The following is a 22,226-nucleotide window of genomic DNA, read 5'->3' as shown; positions in this document are numbered from 1 at the left end:
CATCCCCTCTCTCTGACCCCCTTTCCTGTCTATCTTCAGCTGTCTCTATAATAAAGGCAAATACTTAAAAAAAAGACACACTTATCCAAAGTCCGTCCGGATATATCATCAATGAACAGGCCATTCAGAAAAAATTGTGTCAAGCTTTCATTTTGAACTAGGGTCAAATAGAAAACCTTACCACTGTGAAAAATCCCCTTCTTAGAAGTATTTACAACCAATATTTATTGCTCAGAGCAAGATTGTTGGCCTTTGGGGGGTAATGTGGTGGTGACTGGTAGTGTGTGATTTAGTCTGACCGGTGTCTTGGCTCATGTAATGTATTACTGTGTTGTTATTTATTTGCTGAATTAACTCTGGAGTCTAATGCCGCATACTGAGGTCAGTGTTTTGATGTCTTTCATATCATGGGTCTTTTCAAGCAGCCTCACTGATAATATGGCTGTAGTTTTGCACTGAGAGGAGATCAGTGACATTCAGAGGTACGACCTGGAGCAAAACCTATACCGATGCTCTGATGTTGCGAGTAACTGAAAATGCTAAACTGACCTTGAATAGTGTCAGAGGTTTCTTCTAGCTCATTGTTTTCTAACAACTTTGTGAGTCAAATCACTTCACTGTGTAGGAAATGTATAAATAAATAATTTTGGTCCACAAACATAGTATTCCAGTGAAGACAGTACATGAAAAAAAAAATCTTATTATCCATGTTAGTAAGCACTCAGTGTTCACAAACAGCTCGCCCCTTTCAACGAGGCACACACAATTATAAAAATACATTTTAGAATGCACAAGACAACTGATTTAAGTAAGTGACTTTAATGGCTTCCCACCTGGGAAGAAGTGCTCCTGTGGGTAAGGGTGTCTTACTCATCAGAGATGTCACAAAAAGTAATGAAACGATGATGCAATGCTCAGAGGGACATTGCAGAAAGCACAACTCTTCAAGCCTCGCAGTGGATGTGCAACATTGCAAAAGTCAATCCATGGTTCCACTCCTGTCAAACATGAAGATGAAACAACATATGGCATAATATCAGCAAAACTGAACCCCTAAAGAGTGGATACATGTTCCTTAGTTTGAAATATCCAGTTTCCTTTGAGGCATCCCAATGACAGGGTCAGGATTCGGTATAAACAGCCTGATCCCATCGAGTCTTTCATCCAGTAAATGGCACAGGCTGCTGGTGGTGTTTTAATTGTCTGGAGGATGTTGTCTTGACAGGAGCTAGGCGTCACTAGACCCTGTAGTACCAATTTAGCCTTGTTTAAATGCCATAGTGTACCTAAGCATTATCGCTATCCAGGTGCATCCCCTCATGGCTGAAGTATGCCTTTTTTCAGTTGAATACTTCCGCATCAGAAAACATGCATTATATCCAGAAATCAGAGGGATGTTACCTGAATGGTGTATTGGCACAATGAATCAGTGATGTATTGAGCTAGCAAGGACCAATTCCATAACTTCTATCTGTTATTGGGGCAAAAAGGATGTTACTCGCTGGTGGCTTGGTGTAAGTGGATACTGATGAATCTGTGTTTGGCTTCTGCATTTGTTCACTTAAACAGCATATGCGTAGAATACTGGGAGTGAGAACTGAGAACAAAATTATCAGTGACTTTTTTGATATCGCTTGTTCATGCAAGACTTATCAAGTAAAAACGCCAAATATTTGCCTGTTATTGCTTTCTAAATGCAAGGACTTTTCAGCTATTCTCTGTTACTAATCCTTGTAAATTAAATATGTTGCTTTTTTGAATGTGACTCTGTGACAGTCACTTTGGATTCAGTAACTTTTCATGAACATTATGGGGGTGGGAAAGTTAACCTTGCGTACATTTTCCAAACTCATTGTTTAGTCCCCATCATTAAGGCCCTTTCCCTTGTAAAAGCATCCAGCACTGTCTCCTATACCGTGGCTGAGAAGGGTCTGTGTTTACCACAGGCTCTAGAAGGAGCTGAAATTGGTTGGAAATTAAATAAAAATGATGTTGTTATGTTTAAAGATTGGAGACCTGCCACTGATAGTCCCATTACCATGTGTCTTTGTCTGTGCTTAAATATTTATGCATGTTTGCTTGTAAATAAAGATTTATAATTGCATGAACATGTGTGTAGCTTTGGTGTGCATCCATGTAATGAGTGGTGGCTGTTCTGTGTCTGTGTATATACAGTAGCATCAGATGGTATTTGTCCTCTTTCTGCCCATGAAAACTCCTGAAGCTTGATATTGACTCTGTAAACAATACTGTTTCCATACTGTAAACAACCTTTATTTATCCATCTTATCAGAATGATGATGATTATGGAAGGTGGAGACACATTGAAATGACATTAAAACAGTTGAGCAGGTAGCATACTAAATACTTACAACTTCACGATATATATCAGCAGTTTCAGCAATAAGAGATTTCTGTGTAATTGGATTGTTGCTGCCCTACCTTGTTAACAAAAGAGTCACTATTATCAGTGAGGAATGTAAAGCACATTGTTACATTTAATGTGACAGGTAGAGATAGAAGGGCCATTTTTTTAGGTGATCTTGACGGCAGACTTAAAGCAATGTGAATGCTGTTAGCGCTGTTAGCACTTAGAAGACGGTAAATCAGGCCCAGCTTAGAGCTACACGATATGGTCAAAGTCATATTGCCATTTTCTTGACAGATAATATAATTGCAATATGGTTTACGATTAATGGGAGTAATTATTTTTGCATCAAAATTTTCATTTTCACTGACATTTGTTGGAACCAACATGTTTTCTTACATCTAGAGAAGAAGATGTGTAGGCCAGGGCATTTTGCAGCACTTACAGTACTTCATTATAATGTTTCCTTGTCACACATTTTACCTATATCAAAAAAAATGCGATTTGGATATTGCACTTGGCCATATTGCGATTTTAATAATATTTTTGTTTGTTATATAAAACAATGCTTATATGCACATCATAAAAAAAAAAAAAAACAAAGCCCAAAAGTGTGCATAATTGTTTTCTACTGTCTCTTGTTTTGTATACAGCACCTGGCCAGGATTTTCAATGTGCACGTGTTACCTCACATAGGCCTTGGGAAGACATCATTAACAAAAGAAAAGACGACTGACAACAGATTCCAGTTCCAGTTCTAGGGCTGCACAATTAACAAAAATATTATTAAAATCGCAATATGGCCAAGTGCAATATCCAAATCGCATTTTTTTTGATATAGGTAAAATGTGTGACAAGGAAACATTATAATGAAGTACTGTAAGTGCTGCAAAATGCCCTGGCCTACACATCTTCTTCTCTAGATGTAAGAAAACATGTTGGTTCCAACAAATGTCAGTGAAAATGAAAATTTTGATGCAAAAATAATTACTCCCATTAATCGTAAACCATATTGCAATTATATTATCTGTCAAGAAAATGGCAATATGACTTTGACCATATCGTGTAGCTCTAAGCTGGGCCTGATTTACCGTCTTCTAAGTGCTAACAGCGTTAACAGCATTCACATTGCTTTAAGTCTGCCGTCAAGATCACCTAAAAAAATGGCCCTTCTATCTCTACCTGTCACATTAAATGTAACAATGTGCTTCACATTCCTCACTGATAATAGTGACTCTTTTGTTAACAAGGTAGGGCAGCAACAATCCAATTCAATCAAAAAAAATGCGATTTGGATATTGCACTTGGCCATATTGCGATTTTAATAATATTTTTGTTAATTGTGCAGCCCTAGAACTGGAACTGGAATCTGTTTTCAGTCGTCTTTTCTTTTGTTAATGATGTCTTCCCAAGGCCTATGTGAGGTAACAAGTGCACATTGAAAATCCTGGCCAGGTGCTGTATACAAAACAAGAGACAGTAGAAAACAATTATGCACACTTTTGGGCTTTGTTTTTTTTTTTTTTATGATGTGCGTATAAGCATTGTTTTATATAACAACCAAAGCACGGTTTAAAAATGGAAGAAATGACAGATAAGTATTCAGAAGATTACCTGTCAACTTAGGAATGCATTGGAGGATGACTTGGCTAATGAGAATGTCCCTGAGAAGTCCCAAGTCATGATATCCTAATATCCATAATTTCCAAACCACACTAGAGTCTATGTGAAAGCGTGACAATTATATCTTTATTTATTGTGGGCACAATAAACACCCAGATAATGTTAAATCAAATGATGCTTTCTTTCAAGTGAAGTTCAAACACTGGAATATTAATGTATCTAAGTATCAATTAACCTTCTTGGTAAGTATTTACACAAATCTGACCTGGCTGAAAATGAACAAAAGATGGCAGTATTCACCAAACAAAGTACTAAAAGAATATTTTGTGTCTAAAAACTAATGGCTGCACTGCTTGTGACAGGATTTAAACCACTGACCCTTTTGTTGCAGAATAGTCTTTCTGAAAACTAGGCCATGCTGCCTTATTCCTTACCAATTGCCTCGTGACACTAAGTGCTAATACACTAATTTCCATTGGCAATTTGTGAAAGAAGCTAATAGCTAAAATGCTAATTTCCAATGGCAATTAGTAGGGAAAGCTAATGGCTGATCTGCTAATAGTGAGTGTGTGGAAGAATTTGTTATGCGTTTATCAGTTGCTGCAGGGCTGACAACAGCAGTCTCACACAACAACAAACACAGATGTAGCCCACATCCATGTTCACACTCGAACCGACATGTACACACACACATACATACACACACTGTCACTCCTTACAGACACACAGTCACAAACAAGCACACTCACGGAGACGCTCCTTCTCACGCAGACACTTGTGTCTAATCAGTATGCGCAGAGGTGTGCTCGTGCCTATGAGAGTACTATATCGCTGTGAGCTAAGTGCCTGTAATCCTAGCCTAACACTACACATGCACACACACACACACACACACACACACACACACACACACACACTCAAGTTTTTGTATTTTGTTGTTTCAGAATCAGTTGCCCTTGAAACCAAGTAGGGCATCTTAAATAGAATGATCTCTCCTCTTTCTTTCTTTCCATCTTTGTCTTTCTCCTCTGTCTGTCTGTCTGTCTGTCTGTCTGTCTGTCTACCTATCTCTCTGTTATGTATCTGTCTCTCTGTCTCTCCCTATTGCACACTGTTTAGTGCTCTTAGGTGCAGCTACTTGACAGTCCATCACCAAATTCATGATAATGGTGGACTGGGCTATTTAAAGTCTGTCATCTACCAATCTTCTGCTTGTCGAGGATTTGTTTTGTTTTTTTAGAGTCACTAAAAATTAATTTGTCAGGTTTGAGCTGTAGCCACATCGCCAAGTGCCTGCAGTCACATCACCGTAGGGAAGTTGGTTTAGCTGACAGTTAATTCTGCCCAGACGCCACTGCGTGACACAGATTCTCACATACATACTGTACACCTACAATATGTACAAGATTCATTCTGCAATTCAGATACAGTATGTGTTCATGAAAACAGCTAAGCCAACTGCATGTCACCACGTACATTATAACTACTGGCAGTTATAGAAGCTGTAAGAGTCCTGAGTCATCTCAGTGTACTTGGTGTTTCAGCAGCTAACACCATGTGCCAATGATGCATAACAGCATCTGTTTCAGTGATAGTTTGCCAAGACGGAATCCTTCTACCTACACTCAACTCTCCAACCCCACTTTAACAATATACTATAACAATATAGTGAAGCCTATGATAAACACCAACGCATCATCGGCACATCTGGTACTGTACAGCAACACACAAAACACTGCAGTTGCAGTGCAATAGAGAAATGGTAAGAATTTCCTTTAATCTTGAGCATCTCAATCGTGCTCATTGTATTTGGCATACACTATACCGTACGGGTGTAAATGATTGAAGATTCACTTAAGATTTAAGTTTTGATATACACACAAACCCACACAGGCATAATAACTGATTAGTCACACCTAAAAGATCATGTGGTTAAATAAACATACTTTCACTTTTACTATCACTCATATTCAAGGCGAGATTTCACTATAAATTTAATATTGCTAAAACAATTATTACACCAGGCAATTACTGTTGCTGAGGAGCTTGTAAACAAATGAGCATGTCATTTTTGCAGAATAAAATCAAAAAGTTAAAGTATATATATTTCTACAGCATGTCTGTGTCTCTGCAGTTACGACATACGCCGATCAGCCATAACATGTTTACCATTTGGGCACCCTAGTGGTCATAACGTTATGCAGCCCAATATACAAACTGCAATGCACTGTGTTTGCACCTTTTTATCAGAACCAGCATTCACTTTTTCAGCAGTTTGAGCTACAGTAGCTCGTCTGTTGGATCGGACCACACGGACCAGCCTTCGCTCGCGACGTGCATCAGTGAGCCTTGGCCTTGCCCATGACCCTGTCTCCAGTTCACCACTTTTCCTTCCTCCAACCACTTTTGATAGGTACTGACCACTGCACCGGTAACAACCCACAAGAGCTGCAGTTTTGGAGATGCTCTGACCCAGTCGTCTACCCATCCCAATTTGGCCCTTGTCAAAGTCGCTCTCAAATCCTCACGCTGCCCATTTTTCCTGATTTTAACACATCAACTTTGAGGACAAACTGTTCACTTGCTGCTTAATATATCCCACCCACTGACAGGTGCCATGATAACCAGATAATCAGTGTTATTCACTTCACCTGTCAGTGCTCATAATGTTATGGCTGATAGGTGTATATACACAGGTTGCTGGGAATGCATGGCATTGCATGGAACACAATTTTCTGTTTATTTGTTTTGTTTTCTACACCCTGCTTTTTTTTTCAACCAAAATAAAAAGTTTTACCTAGTTTACCAGCTTTATTGTAAGCTGCTGTATGGTTGAAACAAGGTCATGTCAGTCTCAGCGATACAAACCCATAATTTGACTTATGATCTTGAATCAAAATGTACTCATTCTTTGCAGTTCAGAAGTAGAAGCAGTTTGGTCTGTTCATTCGTTTGTCAACTTTTTAATGTTCTGTCTGTTCCCTGTTTGTGTCTTTTCTTAGTCTACACAAATATCATAACACATCACATGTTTGTGTGTGATTTCATCCTCTGCTCAAAGCCTTGATATTTATTTGAGAGATGCAAAAATACCTGTGTGTAAGAGACAGAGAGAGTTTAAGTGTGTCGTCATGGGTATGTGTGTGTGTGAGAGAGAGAGAGAAAGAGAGTGAGTGTGTGAGTGAGTGCGTGATGTTATGCTTGCCGAGTGCTAATCAATGCTCCTGGCAGAGAGGATGCTGGGATAGCAGCACCATCCCGAATAGGAAATGGAGCGTTGACCTTGAACACGAGCACACACCCCTTCTTTTGTTTCTCACCCACACAAATACACCAAGAACAAACAAACACACATATCAGATTATTTCAAATATGTATCTAAAGATACACAGAATCACAAGCTTATAAATACATACAAATAGGGAAGCAGGCTAGCCTGGTTCCAGACCTCTGAATCAAAGTCCACATCCCACACATCATGACTGTGACCTTATTTGGAGAAACTGTAGTCTCAGGTCTTTGTGTGCAGGATTTAAAGATACTCTGTGGAGTTCTTGGAGTTATGTTTGAATGAGTTGGTCCTTGTTTTGTTTGTGTGTTGTATGTACTGTTTGTTTTGGACACAAATGTACAAGCATGAGCAGGGTGACGATGTTCATTCCTGCCAATGGTTTCACACTGGTCCACTGATTGACAGGAGTGGTAATGTGCAGAGAAAAATGGCAAAATCCAGGGGCGGCATGCTGGCAAAGATGGATGAAAACATTGTCGGTTTCAAATTTTCCAAAAATCTTTAGCAAATGTTTTATGAGGATGAAAAAGTATTCAAAACATTATTCAAGCCTCAGGGATACACACAAATGCTTTTTGATGAGAAAAATGGAATGTAAGCAGGACTTTGTTTAGAAGAACATGTCATAGTATCCCTGTAAGCTAGTGACAGTGCTGAAAAGATCATTTTCAACAGTGCCCTGCTCATGATGTTTTAAACTATTTAACCATAAAATGAATACATGTCATGTATATGCTCACGTTTCTTTTTCAAGACGGATGAGTTTAAACATATCAAGGCAAACACAATGTCATGAAGAACTATAGCATGCCAGGTTTTAAACAATACTGTGCTAATTGGTGGGGGCATGTTGTCTTTTGAGGGCCAGTATTTAGTCGGGAATGGCAAGCCTGCAAACTTATCTACCGTAAAGGTGGTTTCCTGACAGCTGCCAAAAATTCAGTACCTGACAGTTGCCTTCCTGTTTACTCCTGCTGATGGCCAGTGGTGACTGTCAGCTCTTGTAAGTACCATCATTTTACACCATAGAACAGCTGGGATGTATGTCACTGAAACACTCAAATATGCTGCAGCATATAACGTCATACCTCCTGAGAAGGTTGTTTTTGCTGACCTCCAGTGGTTTAACTTCTCACCTTCCCTCACTGATGTACACGTGCACTCCAGTGTGTTTCAGTGCATCTACTCTTTTGCCCCTGTAACAACACCAGCGAGGTGAAACAGCGTTGAAACTCCCAACCCAATATGGCAGAACAAATATGGCATTTATTGAGTTAGATAAACAATATTAAACATGGCTATAATTTCCAGTGCACTGCTTCGGCAATGTGTGGCCAGTGTTGTTGCGTCAGAATTAGTGTCTATCTTAATCACGGTAGCATAAAATAACTCCTCAAACACAGTGAAAAGGAGTTTGTTATGTTGTTTTTTTCCTTTTCCCCAAAATGAACTGCTGCAAATCACATCAACCACTTATTTCAGAGTCAGGAAGGACTCCAGAGAATCCATTACCAGACACTTTCATAGGCCAAATGACTCTCATTGAGGGTTTGTAAACAAGTTCATGATGCAGACTATTTTCCTGTGGATCTATTTACAACATTGGGGTTTGTAGGTTATACCAGTGACCTTCACACTGTTTCTCCGGGGGGCATCAATCTTTAAATCCAATTTCTGGTGGCCCAAAGCATAATTTAGGGCTACAAGTCTATTGTCATGGCATGTCTAAGCAAATTTACTCCAATATTAACCCACACCTTTGATAGCCTTTGGAACAAATTGCTAAAATATTTTGGGAACCCAAACCCCTTATTTAAGGGAGCCAACATAGAGAGGAGAGGAGAGGAGAGGGAAGGGGAGGGGAGGGGAAGAGAGAGGGGAGGCAAAATAAGAGGACAGCGAGAGAGGTGTCATGGTGTTTTAGGGAGGCAGTGTCAGGTCACGCAGAAGAAGACAAGAGAGGCAAAGAGACAGCAGACGAGAGGAATGGGTAGACAAGAGGAGCAGAGAGGGCAATTGGGGTGACAAGAAGAGCCAGGAGAGAAGAAGTGGAGATGAGAGGTAAGAAGGTAAGGTAGGGAGGAGACGAAAGGAGAGGCGCAGAATTAGGGACAAGGAGGGGCGAGATGAGAGTTGACAGGAGAAGAGAGGTGGAAAGAAGAATAAAAGGAATAGAGGGGGAGACATGGGAAGAGAAAGCCATCAGGGGGACTCATGGGTGAGGAAAGAGGTTGTAGAAAGAGAGAGAGAGACACTGAGAGGGATTGAGAAAGACAGAGGACAGACTGAGACAAGCACAAAGAAACTAAACTTTATCTGACAGTTGCTACCTATACATAAACCTAAATGTGATCATGAGAATACTGCAATTATATTCATGCAAACAACTTAATCCAGCGTTTCTTTTACTTGGGTCAGATAGAGAGTGTTCGCTAAAGGATTAAGATGTATGGTGAAGTGTGAAATTAGAGGCATTATAGAAAGATTTCCCAGAGATGTAAACACCATACGCCGACTAAGCCTGTCCATCTTTCCCCCAAGCTGTGCAGCTTACCCAGTATATGAGAGTGTCCATTTTTAGAGCTACTGTCTCTCTCAAATCTGGACAAACTGTAGAGTTGTTACATGGGAGGGAGAGGGGGATTCTGAATTACTGCTGTAGGATATATGGGAAAAAGGCACATGGCAATAAATTCAATCAACACAAACAATGAAAGATTGCATGAAGATGGGCATATTAAGATAAATCTTCTTCTGGTATGCAAGTAAACAGCTTAATCAAATTACTCTTAGAATCAAAGTAAGGTTTATAATTAGATTAGTTAATGATAATAAGATTATTGTGTTTATGCAAACAAAGTCATATTATACACATTCACTCAGGAGTAAAACATAAAAAAAAAAAAAAATACAAATAAATAGGTCACTTCCACTCTAGGGCCTTTGAGGCATCTTCAACTTTTGCACTTAATTACACAGACACCATGACAGAGCTACGTCTCAATTATTTTGTATGCATTTGATCTTTGTATTGTTCAACTGTCATCCAAACAATTGCCCATGGCTTACAGTGATCTCAAAAGACGTTTCCCTGGATACAAAAAATGGCCTTCTGTTCTTTTGACTACTTCCTTTGGTAAAGGTATGTAAGACTGAAACACGCAGCAAATGGAGTCTACAGAAAGTCATATTGTTAAAAATCACGGCTTACTTTTTTTTTTTTTTTTTTTTTTTACCATAAAGCATAACTCTGTCGACTCTAGGGGCTATGAATCATTGTTTATCCGGTAGACAGCATTGTCAGACATTAATTACAGTGAACACATGTCATCACTACAGGAGCAGTGTCTTTGCAGGTCACTGTTGCCGGGCAGCGAAATTTGATATTTACCATTCCCACAGCAAATAACCTTTCCAGGTGATGCTAAGCCAAACCTGAGGGAACAGTCCAGAGGTTGAGCACCACTGGAGCACAATATGTAGTTGGGCCAGGCCACAGCAAATTAATTCTACCATCATAAATATGTTGTCATTGTCATTCTCTGTACTATATCCAGTCCTGGGTGTATTTCAGTGTGTGTTTATGTCTGTGTTTGGTTGCATGTGTTTCTGGGTCTGTTGTTATGTGTTGGAAAGCGTAGTGTATTGAATAGTCAGTGGCTAGGGTGCTGAAATTATAATATAATGTAATGTAATAATAATAACACCAGCTCCCACTCCTTGTCTCTGTCCCCCTTCTCTGCCATTCTCTGTCTCTGCTCTGATTACTGTGCTGTCCCGCAGGCTACACACACACACACACACACACATACAGGAAAGAGGGAAGAAGAGGCAGGGAGATGCCCAGAATTGGAATGGCTTCTTAGAAGAGACTGGGCTTAAAAGAAAGGAGTGAACAGACACAGTGATGAAGAGTAAACCCTGGAGAGACAGAGTAAGAGGACAGAAGAAAGGAGAGGAGGAAGACATGAGGAGAAAGAGCGTTAGGTAGGAGAGAAGAGAGAGAAGAGGGGAAGAGTAAGGGGGGAGTAATAGAGAGAAGTTATAGTTGGAAACTCTATTCACTGGCTTTATCAACCAGATCTTGCTTTTTTTATTAAAGAATCACAATCATTTTTAAGAGAAAGGGGGCAGTTACACACAGAACTATTCCCTAATGATAATTTTTACCAATAGAAATGTATTTAATTGTCTTTAATGAGGTTTATTTACACCTCATAAACCAAAAAAATCATTCAGTTTCACCTAACATAATAAAATCCCATTTTGTTCAGAGTTATTGAGGGCCAAAGTATTTGTCATGGGCCAATACGAGTATCTTCTCAGACAGATCAAAATACCATATTGAGTCTGGTTTCTAACTTTGTAGTGTAACAAGCCAAAACCAGCATATACTTTTTTCTTAGATGTACTACAGTATTTGGCTGGGGCTGTGTTTTCCTCCACATCAAGAAGTAGAAGAACCTAGCTAGATTTGTAACCTGCTTCCTCTGCTATCACAAGCATAAATTATCCAACAGATGGTATAAAATGTTTTACACAGGGTACTTCCCTCTGTAATAAACAAAACTCAGCTGTTTCTTTGTGGAAAACTATATTGTTTAGTTAAGGTTTTATTTATTTTGCATTAAATATGATATCAACTATTTAAAGTAGTTCTGTCAGAGTTTAATTTGTATCATTATGCTCACCGTTTATTTTTTTGAAGCATAGAAAATACGTATGTGGACGCTTGAATGTTAATCTTCTCATTCCAAAACCATGAGCGCTTAATATGTGGCTATGACACCCTCCACTCTTCTTGTTTCAGGCTTTCCAAAAGCCTTTGGAACCTGGCTATAGGGATTTTCTCCCCTTGAGCTACAAGGGCATTAGTGAGGTTAGACACTGATGTTGGGAGATAAGTCCTGGCATGCAGTCGGTGTTCCAGTCCATCCAAAAGGTGTTTGGGTTGAGGTCAGGGCTCAGTGTAGGGTCATGTTCTTCTACCAAATGTGGACAAAACCAGCAAAGACTACAAATTGTTGCCACAATATTGGAAGCAAACTGTTTATCTATCGCTTTGAGCTGTTGCGTTAAAGAATATCTTATTTGGAGCCAAGGGACCAAACGTACAAGGAATTTGAACGATCTCACAGGTAATGTCAACAGTACTTGCTCAATTTCTAAATGATCAACATCAGAGTGTTTTTCTTTTCCAAATATGGTCCACAGCCACCCACTCATGTTTTGTTTCAGCCCTCAGCTGTCCGTGTCAACAAGCCAGTTTTAAAAACCACCTTGCTGCTCTATGAGGAGGCGAGCAGGGAGGAGGAGAGAAATTTAGATGAGATAAAGGGAGGGGAGGGAGAGACAGAGCGGGGTCCTGTTGTGAACACTGATTACTCTCTGCCCACTTGAGATTGATGGAGAGTGACATAGCAGGCATGCTCCCGCGAGCACGAACACGTGCACACACATAAAGACAACACGCTCGAACGCATACAATGTATCTAAACAATCACATGCACACATACTCACACACACACACACACACACACACACACACACACACACACACACACACACACACACACTTCATACAGAGGACTTCTCTGTCTCTGTATACTGATTGATGATGGCTCCACCTAGACTACATTCAGTCCAACACTCCTGCAGTGTGCTCATTTCTCTGTGTGCATGAATGTGTGTGAATGAGATTTCTCTCTCTCTCTCTCTCTCTCTCTCTCTCTACACACACACACACACACACACACACACACACACACACACACACACACACTCTCTCTGCGTGCACGTTTGTTTGCAGGTGTATGTGTGTGGCAGATCCCTCCTGTCTTAATTAGAAGAAGCTATTAAGACAGATTGCCTGATTAAGTAGCATTCCCCCACTGTCTTATGAATAGCCACACACATGCAAACACACACGCACACACACACCTATACATGCACACATAAAACTTAGCGTTGGCTCTTGTAGCTCTCTAGCCCACATGACCACTGATGAAAGGATTCTGCTTGTGTGGAAAGCCATTCATCAAACCGCAGGTAGAAACACCTCACGTGCACTCTCGAGTCAGATATCAAATTGTCCAGTGTCACGTGAACGTCTTTCATTCACGCGAACGATATCACTTATGAGATTAAACTCCCCTAGTGGAACATCCACAGTGAACAATGCAAGAGCTCACTAAGAGAAGGACCGCACAGAAACGTTAGACCTTGATAACTATGATTACATTTTAGAGTAGATGAAATCAATCTTAATGATGAAAAAGAAGTTCTTTATATTTTAAGTACGTTTTCATGCAGTTTGGAGTCAAAGTAGCAGCTATGAAAAAAATAACACCTGTTAGATGCTAACAGCAATTGCGTTAATGATTCTCAATGTGTTGGAACAACCAGCAAGGATTTTATTTATTTTATTTTATTTTATTTTATTTTAATCACAGTATAATATCACACAAGTCGTCTTGTTTAAAACAGGGAATAAATAACTTCACAAACAATAAAAAATACTAGTGGACTTACCAACACGATGGATGGTGTAATACGCTAACAGTTACTTACAAATTAACTCCCGCTCACCCGGATCCTGTTCTGGTGCTCATTGTCATATGCTAGTCTCCCTCTGTCTTTTGAGCACCCAGTCTGAGTAGAGTCAGCTAATAGGACCGCCACGTAGCTAAAGAAAGCTGTTACTGTGTCATAAGAGAAAAGGTCCCCATTGCAACAATCCCCTGATATTGTAGTCCTGATGACGAGGCACAGCTGTTTGACGTTGTTATTTTTTTTAAGAGACTATCCGACTTACGAAAAGTTGGTCGACTAGGACTCTTCTTCGTGATCACATAGACTTTTAGGGGGGCAGACCCGCAGACTACACTCAGATACAAACAGACTGTTTACATTTTTCACACATGCTAGGATTTATTTATGCAAATAATACTGGAGTTGAACAATAAAATGGATTTAAAAGTTACAAATGCCATTATTTGAACTAAAACAAATACTGGAAACACATTCCTCTGCTCATTTGTTTATTGTCTTTGTCTTCAGTAAACATGTACAATCACAGTAAATGAGTGATCTGCTACAATTTCCAAAACCAAGCTTTAAGAAGTGTGCAGCTCTTCATTTGTTTATATGTTTCCTGTCATCTGGTCAACATGGCAACCTTTTTGAATGTTGTTGATGTTTTATTCATAAATTACCTGCACTGAAATCTGCTTTCTGTTAATAATGCTTTTGTGATTACACTCTGCTTAAATGCTAAAATGAATAATTAACAAGTTAACAAACGAACCAGTGTACCTCTGTCAGCCTCTGTGTGTCTTCCTCACCCCCTCCCTGCTTCCCCTGCTCTCTCCCTCCATGTCTCACCGTGCCTTCATCGATCTTTGCCTCCTTCCGCCCTCCTTCCACCCCATGCTTCTTTATTTCCTCCCTCTCCCTCTCTCTCATTCCGATACTGCCGGTGGAATAGCAGGTTTGTATTTCCGTGGAGGAGGAGAGGCACTGAGGATGGATGGGAGGATGGTAGACAGAGAGATGGAGAGAGGGAGAGATGCTCTTTTGGTCTTGTGTATTTAATCAATTATGTTCTCTTGCTCCCTCTGGCATCTCTCCACTTGATATTCTCTCTCCTGCATACACACACACACGCACATGCACATGCACACGCACACGCACATGCACATAAATGGTCACACACTTACTCTCCATCTCAGTATTTTTTTAATCCACTTTACCTAGTTGTTGTTGAACATGGAGCACAGGAGGCTCCCATAAGTTTTCAATATGTTTACTTGGTAAGATCTGATTTGCAGAGAACAATACTTGTAATGTGACTTCCCCGGACATTTCTTGGAACATGCATTGTTGTTGGATGATTGCTGACAGACTCCTATGAGGTTGTGTGCATTATAAGACATTTTCTCCCAAAAGGAACTACTGTAATGGGATCTACTGTGCTTCATACAACAGTGTTGTGCGAGAGGGAAGGATCACTAGAGCAAGTCATTTCCGCTGATTCTCCAGAGAAGAACACAAGTTTACTTTATTTCATAATAGAAGCATTTGCTTTTAAGATGGGAACAAGAACTTATCTCACATTTAATTTTTTCTTAGTCAATTTTTTTGACTAAATGTGAAAGCAAAAATTGACAGTGAAGTCACCCAGGTGACAATTAAGAACCTTAAGTTAAACTTAAAATATTATACATATTTTTCTTGAGGTCTGTTATTTCATGCAATCAAAAAAATCCCAAACGCTTTGTTGCCGGTCCATGACATCTTCATAAAACTTACTGTATTTCCACTTTCAGAAGTTTTAGTGGACAGCAGCCAGCCTGGCTTCAAACAATGTATTTTACGCGTGTGTCACTATCAAGTCACAGAGTAGGACACCCTCTCAGACCAAGGTATTAAAAAAAATCATTGGAGCCCATCCGGACATGATCTATAATACCTCCAGGCAGCTCTGAAGTGCTTTTATAGCAGATATCTTGGGAGAACACTTACCAGTCACAGACAGAAGCCATCAGCATAGATGAATGATTTAATAATGCATTACAAATTGTCCACATGGGGAAAATCAACTAGCTTCTCAGCAGTTCAGAAGCTGATGTTTTTTTGGAAGTATTAGGCTTTTTGCTAGAAGCATCATTTTAAGCTTTAATTATCCATGTAAGTAGTTGCCAAGCACACGTGGTCTTTGTTTTTTGGTATGGTTGTCCTTCAGGTACACTCGTGCCTGGGACCTGTTAGCTATACTACATCTTAACAGTACCTGTTGAGACAAAGAGCACTAGGAAGAGGTGTTCCCAGCTGCTGTTGGGATCCAGATTGGTGACCTTTTTAGTCGCCAGCTTGTTTCTCTAACCTTTCAGCTACTGCTGCAAGAGAGGTTTTTCTAATTATACCTTCATCCTGGAGCTCAGTTGTTAAGTGCTTCCTGAGCATGCAGTTTAATATTTTAATGTCACACACACAGGCTCTCTGTATAGATTTATGATTTAATTCCTATTTTAATATTGGAACAGATTGAATATGCACGCTCTCCACCGTTAATGATGCACTCTGGGTAATGATGTCATAGGAGGAAGTGAATTAAGAGCTGTAAACATGAATAATATGTGTGTGAGAGAGAGCGCACACATAGAAAGAGACACACAAGCTGAGGAAGAGAGCGGGAAAAGATGAAGGGTGCAGGAGACAGGTAAAGAGAGAAAGAAATGAAGGATGGCAGGGGTTTGCAGAAGAGAACTAATTAGCTAGTAGACTAATTCTGCATTGCACTGTCCAGTCTTTCTCCCAGTGAGGGGACTAATTCTGCACTGATTTACTACAGTGTATTCAGTTTGACCTCCAGAACTCTAGCTATAGCTGAAACTTTTGTAGTATCAAGACATAAAATGCTTGTTCAGTGTTTCTTTACTTTTCAGTTTGATTCAGATTATAGTCATGGTAGATACACAAAGTAAGGATAAATAAAGTGTTGAAAGATTATGTATTGGAGCGAGAGCTGTCTGAAGGGACACTTGTTAACTTAGGACACACACTGTGCGTTCTCTGAAGAACTGGTACAGTGTGTTTGACACAGCTTGTTTCTGTTACAGTATTTGGTCTAAGCTAAAGCTAGTGCTTAGAGTTTATTCTTTGGAAAAGGTTAATCTATTTTTGGTACTTGTTGGTCCCTTGTGTGTTGGCACTCATCTTGTTTCCATGCCTGTTGTTATAATTATTATTAAGTATGCATCATAATCTTTAACAGTCTGTGCACAGCAGAGGCAGACAAGTATGTAATAATTTACCACTCTAGAGTACAGTAACAAAACATCACTTATAGCAATTTAAAATACATGTATATTACATTTATTTCTTATGATTTGCAACACTGCATACTTAACTCATGTATCAGTAGAATCTGCTTGGCCGTACTAATGATCCTTTAGTCATATACCTACTCAAAAATATATCTTAGTGCAGTTTTAACTTGTCCAGACTGTTCCATACATTTAACTCATGTCTTCATCCATCCATGACAATGTTCTGGATTTTTTTAACTTTTGTTATTGCCCATTTTTATGCTGATAAATAGACTATCTACATTTACTGAAATTAGAAATTTCAAATGTCTTTGTGTCAATCTAGGGACTAGTATCACTGATTATTGTCCATCAGTTGTATTATCTGAACTTCCTCCATGTCTTCCATTTACTGTCCCGTCACACTCCCAGACTAATTCTGCATTGATTTGCCTGTGTGTTCAGTTAAATACAATTTAGAATATCATCTATAAGGTGGACTGGTGCAACACCTCCGGTTCAAGTCCGAACTCAGTTCTGTTGCATCTTTTCTCCTTTCTCATTTCCAGTACTAGTACTACAGTACTGAAGTACTATCCATGAGTGTCAGTAAGAAATGCATTAAAAAATGCCCATAAAATACTTTCTTCTGCAGCTAACAAAATAATTTAAATTACTAAGCAATTTTAATGACCCAAGCCATAAAATGAAGCATATATACTGCTATTACAGTGTTACTTTCCCCCAGAGTGCATGCATGAAAACAATCTCATAATATAGGTCCATGTAAGGACTTTTTTTTATTTACGTCATTAACCTACATTCACAGTTGTGTCATTGTACTGTATTATTGTACTGTGTTTACTATGTAAATCCAGCAGTTTGTGTGTGTGTGTGTACGTATGTGTGCGTGACTAATAGCAGACATCAGAGAATCCTACTGATCTAGGGCACAAGGTGACCCTCTCTCTGTCTCACTCGCGCGCACACACACACACACACACACACACACACACACACACACACACAAAACCGACACACCTTCTAAAATACCTTCTCAGCATTCCTGTGCTCCACTTTAAACCGCTGTTATTAGAGGGCACGGCTGTTGGATAGTAGTGTATGCACTATAATGCCACTATCCGTGTGTGTGTGTGTGTGAGCATGCATTTGCGTGCATATGTGTGTGCATGTGTGTGTGTTGATATTAATGGACTGCGAAGGTTAACAGCAGGGGTTTATAGGAGGAGACAAGTGAACATGAGAGGGCAGTCCACTTCATACTTTACACACTGTTAACGTGTGTGTGTACCTGTGTCTCAAATGTAACAGCCAAGGTGATATTACAATATGAAAATGTAATGGGAGAGAAACACCACCTGTTGGCAAACACTACAAGATGAAAGCACCATACATCAAAGGACTGAAGTATAGAGGGGGATTATTGCCAGCAGAGATTGTGTTTGAGCTGCAGATATTTGAAGTTATACAGGAACAAGGGTGTTTTATTCTCTAAGTGTCAACTGGAAAGCAGTCACCCCCTCTAAGGCTGCCAACAGTGACCTAACACTCTTCACTTTGCCAACCAAGAGCCTTGTTCATTTTCTCAGCCAATTAAGGGATCTTATCCTCCCCACTTGATGAAAGAGTTGCAAATTGGGTGCTATCTACTAGTACTGTGCACCATCAAAGCCTCAGTTCATGAGCTTGCTTCAGTGCAAAAGCTTATATTGTTAAAGGTGTTATATTGCAGTCTTCTTTTTGAAACCTTTTTAATATTTGCATATTCCAGTCTACTATGGGAAATGCAGGTAAATAGTAGGTGACAAAATATTAGAAATAATACAAATCTCTATAATTTGTCTCTATAATACTCCAGATTATATCTACAGCTGCAGAAACTGGCACAAGAGTTGAGTTTGTGATAAGAGTTGCTAGGTCAGATCCCCCTAACCAGCAGGCAAGATCAATCTTGGCAAAGAACAAAGAATAAGAGATACAATTTCCTACTTCATTAAGAGCGGTCGAGGCACCCTTAGCATGAAACTGGGCTAATCTCCATTTACTCCTGCAGAAGCAGACTGGTTGTACTGGGCAATGATTGTCCTGTCAGTGCATATAATTCAGTCTGTGTCATTAAAGACACAAAAAACTTTTTTCCACTTCATTCTAGACAGCAGCTACACACACACACACACACACACACACACACACACACACACACACACAGACACAGACACACAGACACACAGGCAACATGGAGAAAGTGAAAGAAGTCTGAGTAATGTTACTAAACCTTAGGCTAATCTTTAGTGTCTGTTGTTGCAGACATTTTTAAAGCTTGGATACCTTGTTGTACACACTTTGGCTTTGTTATTTTACAGAATAGCACCGTTTCATGTGTTTTCTCTGCTCCATCTAAGTATATTTTTGTACTCATAAATGCGTGCGTGCATTGTCTGTGTTTAAAAGAGCCAATTAAACTGAAAAACGTTAAGAGTGAGGAGATTTTTGCAACTTTGGTTCATTCTACCTGATCTTTAAGGGCCTATTGTAGGATTAGATGAAAAACAAAAAGGACAAAGGTTAAGGTCTTGTAAGTGTGTGTGTGCTTTTTTCAATTTCTTACAAATGTTCTTTCTATCTTTGTTTCAGGTTGTCAGGCAGTAATGTTCCCTCTCCCATCGTTAGCAACAAGAACTGGCTCCGACTGCATTTTGTGACTGATGGCAACCACCGTTACCGTGGTTTCAGTGCACATTATCAAGGTAGGATGGGTAAGATGTGATTACGTCCACAGAGACTTGCATCTTAATGTACACACTTACACACACGCACACACAAATATATGCTGTGTTCATTTATGATGAACAGGACTATATATATACATATATATATATATATATATATATATATACAATATCTACAGATGTCTTTGTGTTTGTTAATGACGGTTCTTCTCGAAGTTCTGTTTTAGCTTTTTTTGCCTCCTTGTTTTCTTTTTTGCCTTTCTGTTTTTCTCTTTCTCTATGCTGATTTTTTGCTTTTCAACTGACAGTTTTTCCCCATCAGCTTGCCTCTAACTCCCTTTAATTACGCCTGTTGACTCCAATTTTCCCGTCTCTTCTCTACTACAGTTTCTCTCACTGTCTCCATCTTTCTGCATCTCTCTTTCTCTCTCTTTTACTCTTTCTTTTTCTCTCGGGTAAACTGCTCATAGGCGTACAGTAAGATTTCTTTGACACAAACCCTAACTGGTGGAAAACATTAGGAAATTTATTTGGCAACGTCCATGTCTTCCAGCAGCGATAATAAGAGCTGAATGTGTGGAACAACTGCACAGACAAAGAAGAGATAGGTTTTACATTTTACCCTTTACTTGTTTTTCTTCCTCTCCCATGTTTTAGTCTCAGATTGTTTTTTCCAAGAAAAAAGATGTGTTCTTGTAATCACCCTTCTTTATGAATCACTAGCTCATGCTGCATCAAGTCTATTCAACATCACAAGGTACACAGGCCATGGAGCTGTGTTTTGTATTTTTATGGCCAGAGGCGTGTGGCGCACCTGCAGCACAGTTGGAAGCAGAGTGTGATTGAAATACACTATCAGTAGGTGTTTTATGTATCAGCTCCTCTAACTCTTCCACTTTAATTAAGAATGTGTGTGTTTATTGTTGTAGAGTTAAACCAGTTTAAAATAAAGTCATGGGAACAGTACAGTGTTACTTACTTTACTACCATGCGTCATTGACCTGGTCTTAGTAGGCGGGTAGGACACACGTAAATCATGGTCATGTTTGACACCACAACTGCACTGTGCCACTTGATTATTACTGACACACTCCCTACTGTGCCTCACATCTTACTTCAGCGCATTCAAGTTCATAGAAAGTTACCAAAATACCAAGCAGACACAGGCAAGAAAGATAGTAGAAAAATAGGAATAATAGGTGTGCACCCATTCAAAATGCCACCTATCCGGAGCTGGGACTGGTGCCATGTGCTTTACTAAGAACTGGGCACTATTTGGACATGCTATGTTAGTGTTTACATGTCATGTTTTAAAAAAAGATGAAAAAAAAACACAGATTACATTCAAAGATGTGTCACATATGATGTAATATTTTATTTGAAGAGGAGTTATGAAAACTTTTTCTTCTGCTCTCTTTTTGTAGGTATTTTTGTCCGCACACAATGGTGAATGTAATACTGTAGTTACTGTGGCGACAGTAATTATGGTAATTAGCAAATTTTTGTTGGGTTATCATTACTGAGAAACCTTTCTGAACATCTTTGAATGTATATTATCTTTCTTCAGACAGCAAGCGTTGGTTTCCCCACAGGAGTTAGCATCTGAAAAACTGGCTATTGAGGTACAAATTAGTATCCAGTGTGGACACAAATGTAGATGTATTGTTCTATAGCTGATATTATACATTAGACATTAGATATTTGCATCTGAAAAAGGGTTCCTTTATGACCCTGTACATTTTTACTGTATGCGTATTGCATTAGCCACTTGCAGGACTGTGGTCAATTAATCCAATTAAATAATTGAAACCCCAATTAATTCAGTGATGATTTTATATTAACTCTGCATAATTTCCCCATCTGTGGGTATGACGAGTTCATTAGGTCGAATATGACCCCAGATGACACCTCACAGCGGATGTTGCTTGCTCTATGTAAAAGTAAAGGCAAATTGCCAAAAAAGCAAGAGCAACAACCACTGACAGATTTGATTTGGATCGCCAAGGAAGTATTCTTAATGTACACATGCAGCATATAGAAAGGAGCTTTTAGAAATCAAAGTTCAAGTTTTATTAATCCTTGTCCTTTCCTTCCTTTTTCTCACATCGCTCATCCTTCTCCTTGACCCTCCTTTATATTTTCCTCTCTCTTCCTCCTCTGATCTTTCTTTCCTACCCGATCTTCTCCTCTCACCTTTAACCACCCCCTCTCCACATCTCTCCTTCTGGCTCAGACACTCTCCTTGATTGACGGACAACCTGACCACTCCCCTTGAGATTTGCTTTTAATTGGTATAATTGATCTTAATTGATCTTAATTAGTTTAAAAGGTTAATCAACATGTTAATGAGGGGTGTCAGTGGGATAGGTTAGTTGATTAATTAG

General features: G+C 39.4%; 1 protein-coding gene across 5 annotated transcripts in view; it reads left to right on the top strand.

The window, feature by feature from the left end:
- csmd3b (CUB and Sushi multiple domains 3b) overlaps positions 1 to 22,226 on the top strand; it is a 346,262-nt gene that overhangs the window by 187,542 nt on the left and 136,494 nt on the right. For 3 of the 5 annotated variants that reach the window (XM_051389946.1, XM_051389944.1, XM_051389941.1), the window contains exon 7: positions 19,748 to 19,869. In XM_051389946.1, the coding sequence (XP_051245906.1) occupies positions 19,748 to 19,869 (122 nt within the window). The remainder of the gene's footprint in view (positions 1 to 19,747; positions 19,870 to 22,226) is intronic. The other 2 variants (XM_051389945.1, XM_051389942.1) reach the window with 1 other exon arrangement.

The sequence above is a fragment of the Dicentrarchus labrax genome, unplaced genomic scaffold, assembly GCF_905237075.1.
Source record: "Dicentrarchus labrax unplaced genomic scaffold, dlabrax2021, whole genome shotgun sequence".
In the NCBI taxonomy this organism is placed as follows: domain Eukaryota; kingdom Metazoa; phylum Chordata; class Actinopteri; family Moronidae; genus Dicentrarchus; species Dicentrarchus labrax.
This window is presented reverse-complemented; position numbering and strand designations above follow the sequence as displayed.